This window comes from Calliopsis andreniformis, chromosome 9, assembly GCF_051401765.1.
Source record: "Calliopsis andreniformis isolate RMS-2024a chromosome 9, iyCalAndr_principal, whole genome shotgun sequence".
Taxonomy (NCBI): Eukaryota; Metazoa; Arthropoda; class Insecta; order Hymenoptera; family Andrenidae; genus Calliopsis; species Calliopsis andreniformis.
The window spans coordinates 12,134,986-12,149,668 of record NC_135070.1 but is presented as its reverse complement, the minus strand read 5'-3'; the positions used below and the strand labels follow the sequence as shown (position 1 = coordinate 12,149,668).

At 30.7% G+C, this 14,683-nt stretch overlaps 5 protein-coding genes and 1 long non-coding RNA gene across 7 annotated transcripts; 3 read left to right on the top strand and 3 right to left on the bottom strand.

The window, feature by feature from the left end:
* Positions 1 to 76: 76 nt before the first annotated feature.
* On the top strand, positions 77 to 2,135 carry LOC143183091 (uncharacterized). Its single transcript, XM_076384507.1, has 3 exons — positions 77 to 418; positions 496 to 846; positions 931 to 2,135. Exons 1-3 carry the CDS (start codon positions 149 to 151, stop codon positions 1,471 to 1,473), a joined length of 1,164 nt encoding a protein of 387 aa, XP_076240622.1. The 5' UTR covers positions 77 to 148; the 3' UTR covers positions 1,474 to 2,135.
* On the bottom strand, positions 2,129 to 5,260 carry LOC143183088 (heparanase). 2 transcript variants are annotated; one of them, XM_076384503.1, is made up of 9 exons: positions 5,047 to 5,260; positions 4,841 to 4,941; positions 4,681 to 4,765; positions 4,345 to 4,588; positions 3,783 to 4,102; positions 3,457 to 3,703; positions 3,025 to 3,384; positions 2,507 to 2,951; positions 2,129 to 2,442 (listed from the first exon to the last, which is right to left on the bottom strand). In XM_076384503.1, the coding sequence occupies exons 4-9, from the start codon at positions 4,412 to 4,414 to the stop codon at positions 2,280 to 2,282; spliced, it is 1,605 nt and encodes a 534-aa protein (XP_076240618.1). In that variant the 5' UTR covers positions 4,415 to 4,588; positions 4,681 to 4,765; positions 4,841 to 4,941; positions 5,047 to 5,260; the 3' UTR covers positions 2,129 to 2,279. The 2 variants fall into 2 exon arrangements, with proteins under 2 accessions (XP_076240618.1, XP_076240617.1); XM_076384502.1 differs by having other exon boundaries at positions 4,746 to 5,260.
* LOC143183387 (uncharacterized) lies at positions 4,797 to 5,462 on the top strand. The gene is made up of 3 exons (XR_013002592.1): positions 4,797 to 4,886; positions 5,004 to 5,027; positions 5,125 to 5,462. It is a non-coding gene; the product is annotated as an uncharacterized LOC143183387 (long non-coding RNA).
* A 260-nt stretch (positions 5,463 to 5,722) lies between these two features.
* Positions 5,723 to 9,903, bottom strand: Brd8 (Bromodomain containing 8). Its single transcript, XM_076384494.1, has 3 exons — positions 9,740 to 9,903; positions 6,386 to 9,441; positions 5,723 to 6,309 (listed from the first exon to the last, which is right to left on the bottom strand). Exons 1-3 carry the CDS (start codon positions 9,756 to 9,758, stop codon positions 6,133 to 6,135), a joined length of 3,252 nt encoding a protein of 1,083 aa, XP_076240609.1. The 5' UTR covers positions 9,759 to 9,903; the 3' UTR covers positions 5,723 to 6,132.
* Positions 9,904 to 9,976: 73 nt separating this feature from the next.
* Positions 9,977 to 12,623, top strand: LOC143183093 (tetraspanin-33). The gene is made up of 5 exons (XM_076384509.1): positions 9,977 to 10,312; positions 10,477 to 10,680; positions 10,750 to 10,923; positions 11,003 to 11,134; positions 11,218 to 12,623. Exons 1-5 carry the CDS (start codon positions 10,220 to 10,222, stop codon positions 11,452 to 11,454), a joined length of 840 nt encoding a protein of 279 aa, XP_076240624.1. The 5' UTR covers positions 9,977 to 10,219; the 3' UTR covers positions 11,455 to 12,623.
* A 105-nt stretch (positions 12,624 to 12,728) lies between these two features.
* LOC143183094 (AN1-type zinc finger protein 1) lies at positions 12,729 to 13,929 on the bottom strand. Its single transcript, XM_076384510.1, has 3 exons — positions 13,790 to 13,929; positions 13,283 to 13,715; positions 12,729 to 13,207 (listed from the first exon to the last, which is right to left on the bottom strand). Exons 2-3 carry the CDS (start codon positions 13,706 to 13,708, stop codon positions 12,827 to 12,829), a joined length of 807 nt encoding a protein of 268 aa, XP_076240625.1. The 5' UTR covers positions 13,709 to 13,715; positions 13,790 to 13,929; the 3' UTR covers positions 12,729 to 12,826.
* Between the last annotated feature and the right edge of the window lie 754 nt (positions 13,930 to 14,683).

Below are 14,683 nucleotides of genomic sequence, written 5' to 3'. Positions count from 1 at the left end.
AACACGTTTATTTGAAAACCGGAAACAATGTTGTCACGTGACGTCTGTCATATGATTCTGGCCTAGTCAGGTGCTCCGTTGCCTTCTGCTCAGTTCCAGCCGATCAGTATTTGTCTGACTCGCCCTAATCTGTGTAACTGAAGGTATCATGACGCGATATTGCAGTGCTTTTAATTTTCTGCTAACGTTAATCGTTGTGCTTCAAATTTCGTCGTTACGGGCTGATAACGCGGTGCCTGTATTATTATGGGATGGCTCGTCTAATTCTGATTCAGCAACAAGTGCAGTGAATCCATTTTTAAAGACTAGTCGTGAAGAATTTGATGCATTTTTACGTAAAAAATTGGAGAATTTTCCACCTGTTTTTCTTTTTGTGAAAGATAATCTGTGCATCGAGGACCTGATGAAACACAAGCAGGTTACTATGCTCGAACAACCTTCGGTGTTACTTGTTTATTAATGAAAATATTAATGTCAAATTTTGTGATATTTCAGCATCTTCATAAAATTATTGCCAGTGATTCGTTATATTATTTCCCTGCAGTTGAGAAAGCTGTAAATGTTATAGAAGATTTGCCATCGTACAACCACACTTACAATGATTACATGGATTCGATATCTGATAAACAATTATTGATTATGCCAATCAACAATTTAGACATCATTCCAGATGTATACAAAACTATAAAAGAATCCAGTCCAAACTTAATAGCTATTCTTACAGGAAGGTCATGTAGTTACAGGCGTTCTGAGCGAGTGAAGAGGGACACTCCCACAGATAACTCTACATTTGTTGTTAAATCTAATCGAGTGCTTTTATATTCTAGTCAACCATTGTTGTTAAAGGTAACTTTGAAGCATTAGTATCTAATTTTTTAAGTTGATACATCTTAATGTATTTTTTTTAATTCATAAACATGTATTTTAAAGATTTCAGAAGACAAAGATGTTATAAAACTTCCACTCAAACCTACATTTGATGAAACTGTACAAGGTACACAACTGAAATTGAACCTCCAATTTAATGGAACTGATTCAAATATAGTGAAGCATAAACTCATTTTCATATTTGAAGTCAAGAGTTCAGGATATTACACACTTAGAACAGTTAATTATGAACCTGTTGGATACAATAATATTCAAAATTTAACAACTAACATAGATATTGTCTTTCCATATAACTTTTCTTATCATTGTTCGCATAAAATTATTTTTCAAAAGAATGCTACTTCTTTGAATATCACAGACCTACAAGTTCAAATTGATCCACAAGTTAGCAATGGAAAGGTATCATTTAGTGATGCGTATGATTGTATTGGTTTTACTACCATTCCAATTTGGACAGGAATATTTGTAACTGCCATACTGGCTTTAATCATGATTTGGGGTCTTTCTATGATAATAGATATTCGCACTATGGATAGATTCGATGATCCTAAAGGGAAAACAATTACTATTTCAGCTCAAGAATGATATAATGATGTTATGTTAGCAACGAGAGCATTCTCATGTAAATATATTATATAAATAGTAATGATCTACTAAAATGGTAAATAGATTGTTTATCCCATGCTGACTATTCACTCATACACGTGTAATGTTCATTGAAAATAACTGATAATGCTTCTTTAAATATCTTAAATTTTTTTAATACATTCAATTATAACATCCATTTTACTTTGATGCAATAACGTGTTACTGTAAAAATATAAATTTAAGCATTCCATTCACTTCTGGTTATGTATGTTTCTTTAGTATTTGTCTATTTTTTTTTCTATAAAGTATTACTTCTTTCTCATGTCTGTAACAAGATAGTACATATATAATTCATAGAGAAATTCCTTTTATAGTAAGGGAAGAAGAACACAATACTATGTATTAATAAATACGTAAATAAGTACATTATTGTATCTTGTAATGGTAGAACAATTTTGTAATATATTAGCGATTGATTGAAAACAATATGGAGTTTATAAAAAGAGTCACATGTTTGACACATCTTGTGTATTATGTTACATATTGACTGTAAGAGTTACGCATACATAGTTTAACAAGACATACAATATATATATATATAGCATATAATTATTTAGATGTATTAAAATATACACAAAATGTTGCATAAAGATTCATCCAATTTTTCAATTCTTTTATTGATTTTTAAAAAAGTTTGTTTGAACAAGAGATTGTAAGAATACGTTGAAAGTATTATAAGCTTTTAATATATAAAAAATGTACAATATAAAACTGTATATTTGGTTCGTCTTATTGCATGGTACCTATAATCTACATGCTGGAACATCTACACCATGTATCACAATGAATACCATAGAATAAGGTGGTAAAGTAATCACTTGTGTAGGTTCTAATATGATAGGCAAAAATGGTGGCAAGTCTCCATTTGGTTGCAATTTTAATATATTTTCATTCATTTTTATAGCTCTAAAAATAAGTAAATTTAGATAAAATATTTAATATAATACATCACTGATAAGTGGGTACTTACCTTGACTGTAAATCATCAGAAGTAAGTGTATACAAAAAAATTTTAGCACTTTTATAAAGTAGAGAAGAAATTCCCCGAATAATTATGTGAGCAGGAGCTTTATCTATATTCACTCCATATACTGTAATTGCTGAAACTCTGTTAATCAGTACTTTCTCAGGAGTGCAGTGTGCATAAAGTCGCACGCGCTTAGAAATGTTTGGCGAGACCAGTTTTAAAACTTTATCTGATACAAATTGCTTATAAATTATGCTAACCCACCAATCAGGATTTGGCATAAGGTCAGGTCCAATCATTGAATAATTTCCACCAAATAATGATTGCCTGATCACAACATTTACACCTTTGCTGGCACTATATCCTAATTTGTCAAGCCATAAAAAACCAGCCACAAATCTGTCTGATAACTCAGGAGCACCTCCACCATAGGCTGTACTGGTTTCAGCTACATAAATACAGATTCATGTTATTAATTACTATATAGCAATATACATATAAATATACAGTTAAATACATACATAACCACATAGAAACATTTTTCCCTGAAAATTCAATTACATCTTGCATAGATTTAATTTGCATTGGTAAGTAATCAAAGGTGGAAACATTAATAAAGTCAATTACTCGAGCTGTCTTTCCATTAAGGTAATACTGATGCCAAGTAACATAATTCACACTATCTTCATCATTTTCTAAGAATGCTTGTGCATAATGCTCTCCTTTGCGATTAGTATCTCCTATATGATTCACTTCTGGACCAACTAGAATACTTTCATTATATCCTAGTTCATTTAATATTTGCCTTAATTGATAATAGTCATTAGCAAGTTGTGTTGCATTAACAGTTCTATTGAATACATGATGAAAGGAATTTGGTTCTAAAATAGTTATTAAATGTTTAGTAAAATGAGAAACCAAAATACAAATAGAATACAAAAACATGAACTTACCATTTCCTAATTGCCAATCTAATTTCATACCCTTATTGTGAGCAAATGAAATTATACTTTTGCTGTTAGTATCATTCCAGGAATTGTCTCCATTTCTAATTAATACATTTAAGTCAAAAATCATTCGCAATTTCGATTTTATTGCAAACTTGTATAAATTTTCAAAGTCTATGTCAGTAATTGTAAAGTTACTTATATCTTGATCGTTTACAGGGCTAATTATTTTCTTAGGAACCGTTTGCGCTGTCTATACTTAAATAAATATAAAGTGAATTCAAGCTTAAACAAAATTATATATTATTTAATTGATAATAATTCAAACCAACCTGATTAAATGCAAAATATAAACAATCCGAAGATGTACCGCCCACACGAACATATGCAGGCGCAAGCTGCTTAGCTAAGTTGATAAATTTTTCATTTTCAATTGGAAAATTTTTTATATCACGCAGTAAAGATGTATCGAGACCGAAGGACAAAAACTTGTTCGATACTGTGCACAAAGGAGAATATCTCCGGTTCAAGTAAAATACGTGAACATTGCTTGTGAGATTTATAGTATTCTTGAAATTCCATGTTGACAATGTTAGAAATAATACACAAAAACCTATTATTAGTAAACTAAAAATAGGACGTATTATTGAATCTGAAAAGGACAATAATTTTACAAAGTTTTTAAGTATGTTCGAAGTTTAAATTTTCAATATTCGAACATGCACAAGTGACAGAATCGCAATAACCATACGCATGCCGGCAACAGAACTTAGCAATAATGCGTGATATAATTTGTAATATATATTACTACGTGAATTCTTAATGGAATTATGTAGTATGTATTATGAAACGAATTTACAAATATAATTTACATAAGATATAAAAATAACTTACGAGATTGGACTTCGTCGAGTCTTTCATATTGATTTTTACCACGTTCATTGGTTGTTACAAAATAACTCATAGTATTGAAATATTCTTTATGTATACTTTTATCCTCGATAGAAAAGAAATACGCTTGCTCATTAGTTGAACGTTTACTTATCTACCTAAATACGTTCATAGCAACCATAGCAAACAATGTAAAGGCAAATGAACGTGAGATTGTATCAGGAATGAATGCGTTATGAAGAGCACCCTGTTATAAATATTATTTTATTTAGATTTAAAATTTAAAACGTGTTACATGTATCGTAATTGAATTCACTTTAATTTAATTATATATTCTACCTTCGCTCTAACGTTAAGAATTCATATCAAGGATTATTTATTGAGGATTATATTCCACCACTTGCCTGATAAATCACTAGATTCACTAAAAATGAATTATGTTTTCGTGTATGTTTATGTCATCAATAAGTATTTTAATCGTTAATAAAAAAACAATTACTTTGTTACGAGCATATTTTTTATTTGTAAAATTGCATCCAGGTCGTGTAGGTTTCGTATTAAATCGATCCATGAATCGATTACATCTTTGCTGTTTGCAAACTATTATGTATAAAAATTATTAAATTAGGTATATAAAAATGACTTTCTTTTATTACTTATAGGTTCAATTTGTAATCAGAAATAACGTAAGTATAATAAAAATACCTTTTGCTATTCGTTCAGGTACTGAATCCGAACTAGAATCTGATGATTGAAAAACTAAGGATCTACTTCTATGTACAGCAATTCGATTACGATAAGAGAGACTACGACGACGTTTCTGTTTCTTATTTAATTGCTGCTTTGAATCTGAGCTACTCAACTCATCTTCAGCCCAAAACTGTCGATCAGACTCATCCGATATCGGTTGTATCGGTGTTAAAGGCTTAAGTATAAGTTTTTTCGGATAAAAGAGTGTATTTTGTTGTAAATATACTTATGTTGGGAACAACTTACAATTCCTCCTCCAATACCTGATCGAGATAATCTTGTAAATGGCGTTGTATAGGATAATTGATTTTCATAACCTTCGTCTTCTTCGGAGCTGTGTATAGTTTTTCGTGTATCACCACTAGCATAATAACCCATTATTAATCTTACCGAAAATTTCATGTATTTTATATAATTGTAAATTTTTTCTTTTTTTTTTTTTAAATTTGTTTTAAGATACTAGTAAATTTTTATACATTTTATAGTTGTTCAAAGTTCAAATGTTTATAACAGCTACATATTTGAAATGTACAGTAGGTTTTTTTTAAATAGAAGTACAGTTTTCATCAATGTATGAATTGGAGTTTACAAAATATTAATAAGGTATATTTTTCTTGTTAAAAAATAAAAATTGCATTCACAAAATGGTTTTATTAGATGTTTGTCAAAACAATAGCCAATGACAATAAGTTCTTTCTTTTACGTACAACAATGAATTATAAACAAGTGTAATTTTTTTGTACATATAATATGTTTTTATAATAGAGTTCAAAAGGAAAAAATAAACAAATTTTATGTCTTGAATATAAAAGCTTCTCTCTTATTTCATGGGAAAATAATGAAATACAATGCAAACTCATTGCACTTTGTCTCATACATTTTATGAATCCTTCATGTCCATCACTCCTTCTCAATGCCAATAGGACAGATATACCTCCTCTTTCATCTTTTTATAAATAAAGTTCCAATGAACTTTACACTTTTAACATTTATCACATTATATGTTTATATATATGGGCATATATAAACAAACATAACTTTTTAATCATTTTCTGATTTTCTGCGTTTCTTTGATCTAGGACTCTCAGTATCATGTGGGCTTGGTGTAATATGACTTCGTTTTCTCTTTATGCTATTTTCACTGTTTTCACTGCTGCTGCTAGCAGCAGTTCTTGTTTCTCTTCTAAGTGTTCCCTCACCTGTGACTTGTACTAATATCTAAAAAGTACATACATATAGAAATATTCACCAGTGACACTAACAATATATTAAGATATATCTTTTTAATTCTTACCTGCATATGTTGTAAACATTCTTCCTGCATTGAAACTGCCATTTTATAAATAAATGTATCATGTTTATTGTACATAATGGCATTTTGAAACATAAGCATGACATCACGTTGAAAATGCATTGTAGACCTAATAGTGCCATTGTCAATATTTTTTTTAATAGTTGATAAATCCATGGGTCTAAAGATAACAGAATGATAGCCAGGTGCTTGGTCTTCTGTAATAGGTCTCAGAAATACAGATGCATATTTATGAGTAGCAAGACGATTATAAACTAACATCACTGCCTTTTTCCATGCTCTGTAATCTGCACCTTCCCCAGTACCTTCATTTTCGGGTTCACTATCAATAGAAGCATTTTGTTTTTTAGAATAAGTTTTCATAGCACGTCCTCCACTTAATTTACTTAAAGAAGATTCTTCTTCATCCAATTCAACTGTATCTTCACCAGTATTTATTATAGATTCTGTTTCCTTTTTTATAGGGTGTTCATTATCTACATTTTTCTTATCTTCTTTCTCTTCTTTTACTAGAATGTCTTCCTTCTTTACTTCTGGAAGAACACTACTTTCTAAGCGACTTTTAGGTTCTTCTTCCACTTTTGACTCTTCAAATACATTTTCTTCTTTTTTGATATTGGAAGTATCCATTTCAGATTTAATTGGTTCCACAGGTTCTTGTTTTGAACTTTCTATCTCTTCAGAAGGCATTGATTGAGTAGTGTCCTCTACAATTGCAGTTTCTTCTATCTCTTCTTCTTTAATTTCTATATCTTGTAGAATAGAACTTGCTGTATCTTCAGAAGAATCCTTGGTATCTTCTTTCTTGAATTCATCTGTATAAATTTCTAAAGTTTCTTCTGTCTGTTCTTCTTGAGATTTTTCTATTGATTCCTCATTTATTTCTTCAATAGCTTTTTCTTTTATTACAATTACAGATTCTTCTTTAAAGGATTCAATTGACTCTGTACTCTCAATTGTATTTTCTATAACATTATCTTCTGTTATTTTCTTTTTATCATCTGAACTGTGTGTACTTTCATCATCTTCCAAGATTAAACTAATATCCTGTGACTTTTCAGTATCTTCTGCACTGGGAAGATCATTTGTTACTTCAGAAGAAACACTAACCACTTCTGCTGATGGAACATCTTGTTGTTCACCTGTAATTTTAGCAAGGTGCATTTCTAATTGATCTAACTCCATATTATCCTTATTTTCTAATTGCTCAGAAGAATCTCTTTGCAATTTATTACTAGGAGATCTTTTAGCCTCTGTTATAGTTGTCTCTGCTTCTGTTTCATCGTCCTCTTCTTCCTCTTCTTCCTCCTCTTCTCCTCCTTCTTCTCCCTCTTCTTCTTCTTCTACTCCTATTTCTTCATCTGCTACATCATCTATAATTTCTTTTGTAGACACTTTGGAATCACTTCCTTCAGCTTCAGCATTTGAAGTGGAGTCCATAGTATCAAATTCGTCAACTATTTGTTTCTCTTCTAATGGTACATCTTTGCTATTCTCCCCATCACGAGTTTCTAATTCGGGAACGAATTCATCAGTTAACGTTACCCTTTCGTCGCATGTACTTTCTTCAGACTTCACTTCCTCAGACGTGTTTGTCATAGTTTCAGATATTTCTGCAACAATAACTTTAGGTTCCTGTGGTTCTATTGCTACTGTCCCTATTATTTCTGCAATATTTGATGTGCTGGAATCAATTTCTTCAATAGCCATTTCACTTTCACTTTCTGGTGAATTAGAAAGAGACACAACTTCATCTACATCTCTAGGTTCTGGCCGCTCTGTAACCATTGGTACTTCTGGAATCTGAGATACAGTGAGAGTATTAATTGTTGTAGGAGTTGTATCCAAAGTCTGTGGGCTTCCAGTTATTTCTTCCTTTATTAATTCTTCTATATCTCCAATAATTTCATTAATCTCATCTTTGTCTATTACATCTGACATTATATCTTTACGTATTACATCATCTATATTATCTATTATCTGTACCATACTTTCTGTGACTGGAATACTTGGTGTATTGATTGCAAGCGATTGTGTAGCTGCAGGTGTTTCATTTTGAATTGTTACTTGTTGGACAGGTGGTGGTTGAAGAGTATGAACAGTAGTAGGTACGTTTTGCTGGGACACAATTGTTGGAGCTGTTTGTAAAATAGGTAAGGGGCCTCTTTGCGTATTAGCTGGCATTTCCAATAACATAGATAAAGTTGGTGCACCAACTGAGGGACGTTCTGGTGGAACATTTGAAATTGCAGAAGAAACCAACTGATGCAACTGTGGTGGTACATTTTGTGTTAATTGAGAGGTTGGTACTTTAGGACTAGAGCCAAGTAAACTTGTAATTGTAGGAGAGCTAACTTGTACTGTAGTAGTTGATGTCTGAATTTGTGTTGTTGGACTAGGTGACTTTAATAAGCTTGTTAACAATGGAGATCTTCCACCTCTATTTTTCTTTTCTTCTTCATCCACAGTTTCTGTGATTTCTTGTGTTTCCATAGTGTTCTCTGTAGGTTTCCGTTGATTCATAGTAGATACAACTTGTGGAGAATTTAATTCTTGTTTCTGTTGTCTTTTTGCAAGCCATGCAGAATAAGCTTTTGCTTTTTGCTCTTGTTCTCTTTCTTCTTGTTCAATTGCAATCCACATTTTTTGTAGTTTATCTTCTGTTATTGACCCAGATTTCAATATATTTATTTCAGTTTTGAGTTGTCGATATTCATCTCTTTGAAATGCTAATATCTGTCCTAGTTCAGCTATTCTTTCTTGTGTTAATCTCCTAACTATGGATTCACCCGTTGTTTCTCCACTTTCCCTTTTTTTCCTCTTTGGAGTATCTGCATTTTCTAACAAATGTGCATATTGAATAGCACAAGATTTTTGAGAGAACCAATCAGGTGGCCTTAATGTTTCTTTTTCGACAAATGCTTTTAAAGATCTTGATACACTCATCCAGTTTTGGTCACCTGACTTTAACACACTGGATGCTAAACATAATTGTTCACGTGTACTCCAATTATCATAGGATCGTTTTAATTTTAATCCTATAAATGAATGATAAAAAAACATGATAAATCGAATGAAATTTTAAAGCAGTTTTAATCTTGTTGTTATGTACTCATAGATTGTTTACATTGTATAGGTTAAGATATAACATTAAGTTATTTTCTGTAAAAGCAAATAATAGCGTGGTGTATCATACGATATTAAAATAAAATGCCTATAAACTATCGTTATGACAACTTGGTAATATTTCAAATACTTGAGAATAGTATATTAATGTTCCTTAACTTTGTTAACCTTAAAATTATAAACTACCGCGAAAATAAATTATATACTTACTATCTTGTACCGATGCCATCGTTTCAAACAGCAATTTCAGTCTTTTGATAGTATATGCGTATAAATATCAGTACACGTAGATAAATTAATTATTACGGAGTTGATTCGTGAAAATTTTGCACATTTCATTCATAATATACACACGCATCGTTCGCTTTATTCCACTGAAACATGGAATGTGTGGACAGCTGATTTGAACTGAAAACAAGGAATATAGGAAACAGAACTGTAATGGCGGATGCAAAGTAAGCTGTCAAAGTATGGTTCATCATATTTTCGCTTTAATTCATGGATGGTATAGTACAGCTTATCAATGATCAAATAAAAAGCTAGTAAATATGTGTTCAGTATGTGAATTCGTTGAATTAGTAACACGATCAATGTAATATGTATATAAATGCATGTACGATTGAAAGTGTGAGCTTCTTGCATTAATTGTATATATCAACTAATACCTGTAAAACAGTTTTTTACTTTACAATGACGAATCTCCGTCAAAGACGAGCAAATAACTTCACTTACGTTAGTTCATGCGTAAAGTACATGATATTTATGCTTAATTTCGTTTTTTGGGTAAGTGAATTTCACATAATGTCTTTCACTGCTTTGTACTTATACTTGTTTGTAAGTAACTATTAGATTTATAGATCATTAAGTGACATATTATATTCAATATACTCATTATTTATCAATAGAATATATACAAGTAAAGGTTCAAGTATAATCTTGTATTATAGTTATTTGGAGGATTATTAATTGGAGTTGGTTTATATGCATTTGTGGATAAATGGCAAGCAACTGGGTCTGTACGAGTGGAAAATGTATATGATGTGGTTCTGAATATTTCACTTGTGATGGTTATAGCAGGAGGAGTTGTATTTGTTGTTAGCTTTGCTGGATGCGTTGGAGCATTACGTGAAAATACTTGTCTTCTCAAATTTGTTAGTATCATTCAATATTTACTTTATATAATTTACAAGATAGACATATAATATTTATTTGTTTTTCAGTATTCATTGTGTCTACTAGTATTCTTCCTCCTTGAAATGGGTGTAGCTATTGTTGGTTTTGTGTTTCCACATACTTTACAATCTTTACTGGAGGAATCATTTACGGATAAAATCATACAAACATATAGAGAAGATCCTGATCTGCAAAATTTTATTGACTTTGGACAGCAAGAAGTAAAAATTTTCATAATAAAATTCTTACTGCGACATATTGTTAGAATGTAAATCTTATTAATCTTTTTTTTTTGGGCAGTTTCGATGTTGTGGTTTAAGCCAAGAGGGCTATTTGGACTGGGGAAAGAATGAATACTTTAACTGCTCCAGTCCAAGTGTAGAACGTTGCGGTGTACCATTCTCTTGTTGCATTAATGCCACAGACATATCAGTAAGTCTATAATAGTAGTTACAAACAATATTTTGTTGATATACTTGTGATATATAAAAATGATATACTATTTTAATTTTCAGAGCGGTCTTGTCAATATAATGTGTGGTTACAAGGTTCAGATGCTACCAGTATCTGAAGCAGGTAAGAAAGTATGGACAAGCGGTTGCATTGAAATTGTGCGAAGTTGGGCAGAACGTAATCTATACACAATAGCTGGCATTGCTTTAGGCATAGCTCTTAGTCAGCTATTTGTCATTTATCTTGCTAAAACATTAGAAGGCCAAATTGAACTACAAAAGTCTCGTTGGCATTCCTGAGCTTGACTTCAGGCCACCTACCGTTATCAAATTCATTCACCCCCAAATAGGCAGGTGGCCAATGGCCGATCACGAGGCCAGGAGATTGAAACGAATGTAAATGTACGAATGACATTACTTGTTCTTTTCGCGATCTCCGTATACATACTCTGCATTCTTTCTTTGATTAGACTTGTTCTCTATTTTAAAAATTATTTTCACATATATTTAAACAAAAATTAGGTTTTATTTATTTTTAAACGTTATTCTATTTTTCCAATTGATATTTTGATTTCTTTTCTTTTTGTTATTATCAAACTTTGAGTCAGCCTTATACTTTCTTCCTTAAAATTTGACACAACTTACATAGTGCACAAGTAACAAATATTACTCAATTTATATATTAAGTTATGTACGAATTTCCTGTTGCAAAAATTACTCAAGTGCAAAGACAAAAAGTTTAATCAATATAAAATTTAATCGAATGTACAATAATAAGAATATACGAAGTTAAGTGATTTTAGATAATATATACTAATTTTCTTTGAAAAGTACATATGCTTGAATGATATTTCATTTCACACAATAGTAATTTTTGCATCAGAACTCCAGGGTGTTATCCATATATTGTACCCAATGTGTATTTGTAAGTAACAATCGAAATCTTTAAATATTTGATCTGCAAAAGACTTAGTAATATAACATAAGTTACAAAGTAGATATTATCTATAAGAGACTCAAACTTTTTTATACTATATGTTTTTTCTCAATATATTTAATTAAGTGTTCACAGAAATACTCTGATTCGTAATCGATTTTTATTTGAAGTAAGAGCTTTTTACGTTTTAATAACAGGCAATAATGATTTAACATGACAAGGTACAATAAAAAAAATTACACGGATAAATCACGCACATCGCTTGAACACTTTTAACTTGAAAATATTTTCACTATGTATTCATCTTTTTCGATCTTTATATGACCATATTATAAAACTATCAAGTAAGCATATAGTTATTTACGAGTTAATATTGTTGATTTTTTTATTATACTATATTAGTGTAATTCAAGTGCATAAGTGAAAAAACGTCCAGTGCCAAAGTCAGAATATTGTTTTACACTTTTATTTAGAACAAATCTGACAATAAACTGGTGTAAACGATTTGTTCATTAAAAGAGCATACAGTGCATCTGGGTGTCTTTTTATCAAAAATAACTGTAAAACTGATATATGAAACCATCTAGTTTGTAATAAACAAGTATTATTCTAACATTGTGTTTTTCCAGTCACCAGTAAATTATTATATGTCAACAATATAGTGTTTAATAAATTTATAAGATATATTCTGAGACTGAATAAAACAAAAGAACATATTATTTACTGTAAAGTAGTTTATTTGTATAAAGTAGTATCTACAGATGTATCATTGGAATACTCTAAAATAACACTTTGTCCATCAACAAGTTCAGAATTTTCAAACAGCTTTGTTAATGGTATATCCATTGCATTAGATATCAATGTACCAGTTGAATGATGAAATAAGTGTAATTTAGCTGCATTTTCTATATTGTTATTGTTTGATATTTTCAATATTTCAGCCATAGAATCTATAGCTTTTCCAACTGTCCAGTTCATGTTTACATAAATACCTTTTGATGGTCCTACATTTTTGTTGCATGCTTTAACTGATACATATACATGAAAATAACAACGCTCATTCATTGGTACATTTTTTGGACCAACAGCAGAACCTTTTATACGCATGAGTCTTACCTAAATAGGTAATGTTTAAAATTAGTATATTATATTTAATTAACAATTATGAATTATTTAAACAGTACTACATACTTTGTTTGCCATTGCAGTATTTTTGGATTTTTTCAGATTATTTGATATCTCTTGATCTACTACAGCTTTAGCTTCTGCAAACTGTTCCTTTGGTATTTGCCATTTTTTTAATTTTCTTGTCCTTTCTTCATTTGTATATTCTAAACACCCATGATATCTATGTTGCAAGCAAAAATGTTTTTTGCATTTAATGCATAGCATTTCAATAACTGAAGTTTGTTTACAAGATTCATCAGAGCACAAGTAACTTGACAATTTTGTTTTATTATGTACAACATGTGTATGAAAATTCTTACAGTTATGAGAATCTACATCAAAATGTTTTATGCAGAAAAGAGTAGAACAATGTTTACATGGAAATGGTACAAAGGTTAATTGTTTGCAATCTTCAACGGAACATCTTACACCTAAATTAGGAAATTCCATTTTGAATCTGTAACAGAAATGAAAATAAACAAATGGTAATAAGATGATTATATAAATATTATTAATATAATCTAGTACTACCTCCTCAATTGTGAGAAGGTGTTGGAGAATGTAAATGATTTTCACTGAGAGTTCCTAGAGCTAAATTATTCCACTTCTGTTCCAATTCTTTTAATGTCATATGAGAGTCACCATTATCACTTTCAGGATCAGGTAATTCTGCAATTGGTACTACAATATCGTCAATAGGTAATCGTTCCTTATGCCATGCCTCATCGATTAAATCTAATAATCTACCGTCCCCGCACACTTGACTGTCCATACCGTCGTAAAAACCACTGATCTCTATATCTGGATACGAAGTGGGGTTTAGTTCGATGAGAGCAATAGAGGTGCTGCCATGTTGTTGGAATACAACAGATGCGACGCTTGTGGAGGACCCAAGATACTAAGATTTCCAATTTACATATATGCGTATTTTTTCTGTATATTTTACACAATTCCGAAAATCTAGTATCTTATGAATTGTAGAAAATTTTCACATAAAAATGTTTATACCGAACCCAAATGACTGTTGAATGACGTCGAGTGAAGTCAGATAGTATCAAATAGGTATCCATGTGAATTGGAAGTCTTAGTATTTCTGATCCCCCACAAGTGTCGCGCATGTTATATTCTGACAACATGGTGGCACTTCTATTTCTCTCATCAGTTTCGTCAAGTTTATTCGGTTGCCTTACACAATTTATACATACAAATTTTTAACTTTTACATTATATTTTTTTTTCTTTATGAGGGTTCTTTCTATAGGAAAAATAAAATATGCTGTCAAAGTAGAACCTCCTATTTTGGTATCACCCTGTATATTTTACTAGGGTATTCTAAACTCTAAACTAGGATATGGTTTATCAATCAGTAAACCTATAACACTTATAGATATTGAATAATAGAAATAGTATATACACAAAAGAATAT

Coding starts and splice junctions, on each gene's coding strand:
- LOC143183091 (XM_076384507.1), top strand. CDS start 149: ATGACGCGATATTGCAGTGCTTTTAATTTTCTGCTAACGTTAATCGTT. Junction 419..495: donor ACCTGATGAAACACAAGCAG/GTTACTATGCTC, acceptor GTGATATTTCAG/CATCTTCATAAAATTATTGC. Junction 847..930: donor GTCAACCATTGTTGTTAAAG/GTAACTTTGAAG, acceptor TGTATTTTAAAG/ATTTCAGAAGACAAAGATGT.
- LOC143183088 (XM_076384502.1), bottom strand. CDS start 4,414: ATGAGTTATTTTGTAACAACCAATGAACGTGGTAAAAATCAATATGAA. Junction 4,103..4,344: donor ACTCGACGAAGTCCAATCTC/GTAAGTTATTTT, acceptor TGTCCTTTTCAG/ATTCAATAATACGTCCTATT. Junction 2,952..3,024: donor AAATGTTTCTATGTGGTTAT/GTATGTATTTAA, acceptor GTATTTATGTAG/CTGAAACCAGTACAGCCTAT.
- Brd8 (XM_076384494.1), bottom strand. Junction 6,310..6,385: donor AATGTTTACAACATATGCAG/GTAAGAATTAAA, acceptor TGTACTTTTTAG/ATATTAGTACAAGTCACAGG.
- LOC143183093 (XM_076384509.1), top strand. CDS start 10,220: ATGACGAATCTCCGTCAAAGACGAGCAAATAACTTCACTTACGTTAGT. Junction 10,681..10,749: donor ATACTTGTCTTCTCAAATTT/GTTAGTATCATT, acceptor TTTGTTTTTCAG/TATTCATTGTGTCTACTAGT. Junction 10,924..11,002: donor TTGACTTTGGACAGCAAGAA/GTAAAAATTTTC, acceptor TTTTTTGGGCAG/TTTCGATGTTGTGGTTTAAG.
- LOC143183094 (XM_076384510.1), bottom strand. CDS start 13,708: ATGGAATTTCCTAATTTAGGTGTAAGATGTTCCGTTGAAGATTGCAAA. Junction 13,208..13,282: donor ATACTGCAATGGCAAACAAA/GTATGTAGTACT, acceptor TTACCTATTTAG/GTAAGACTCATGCGTATAAA.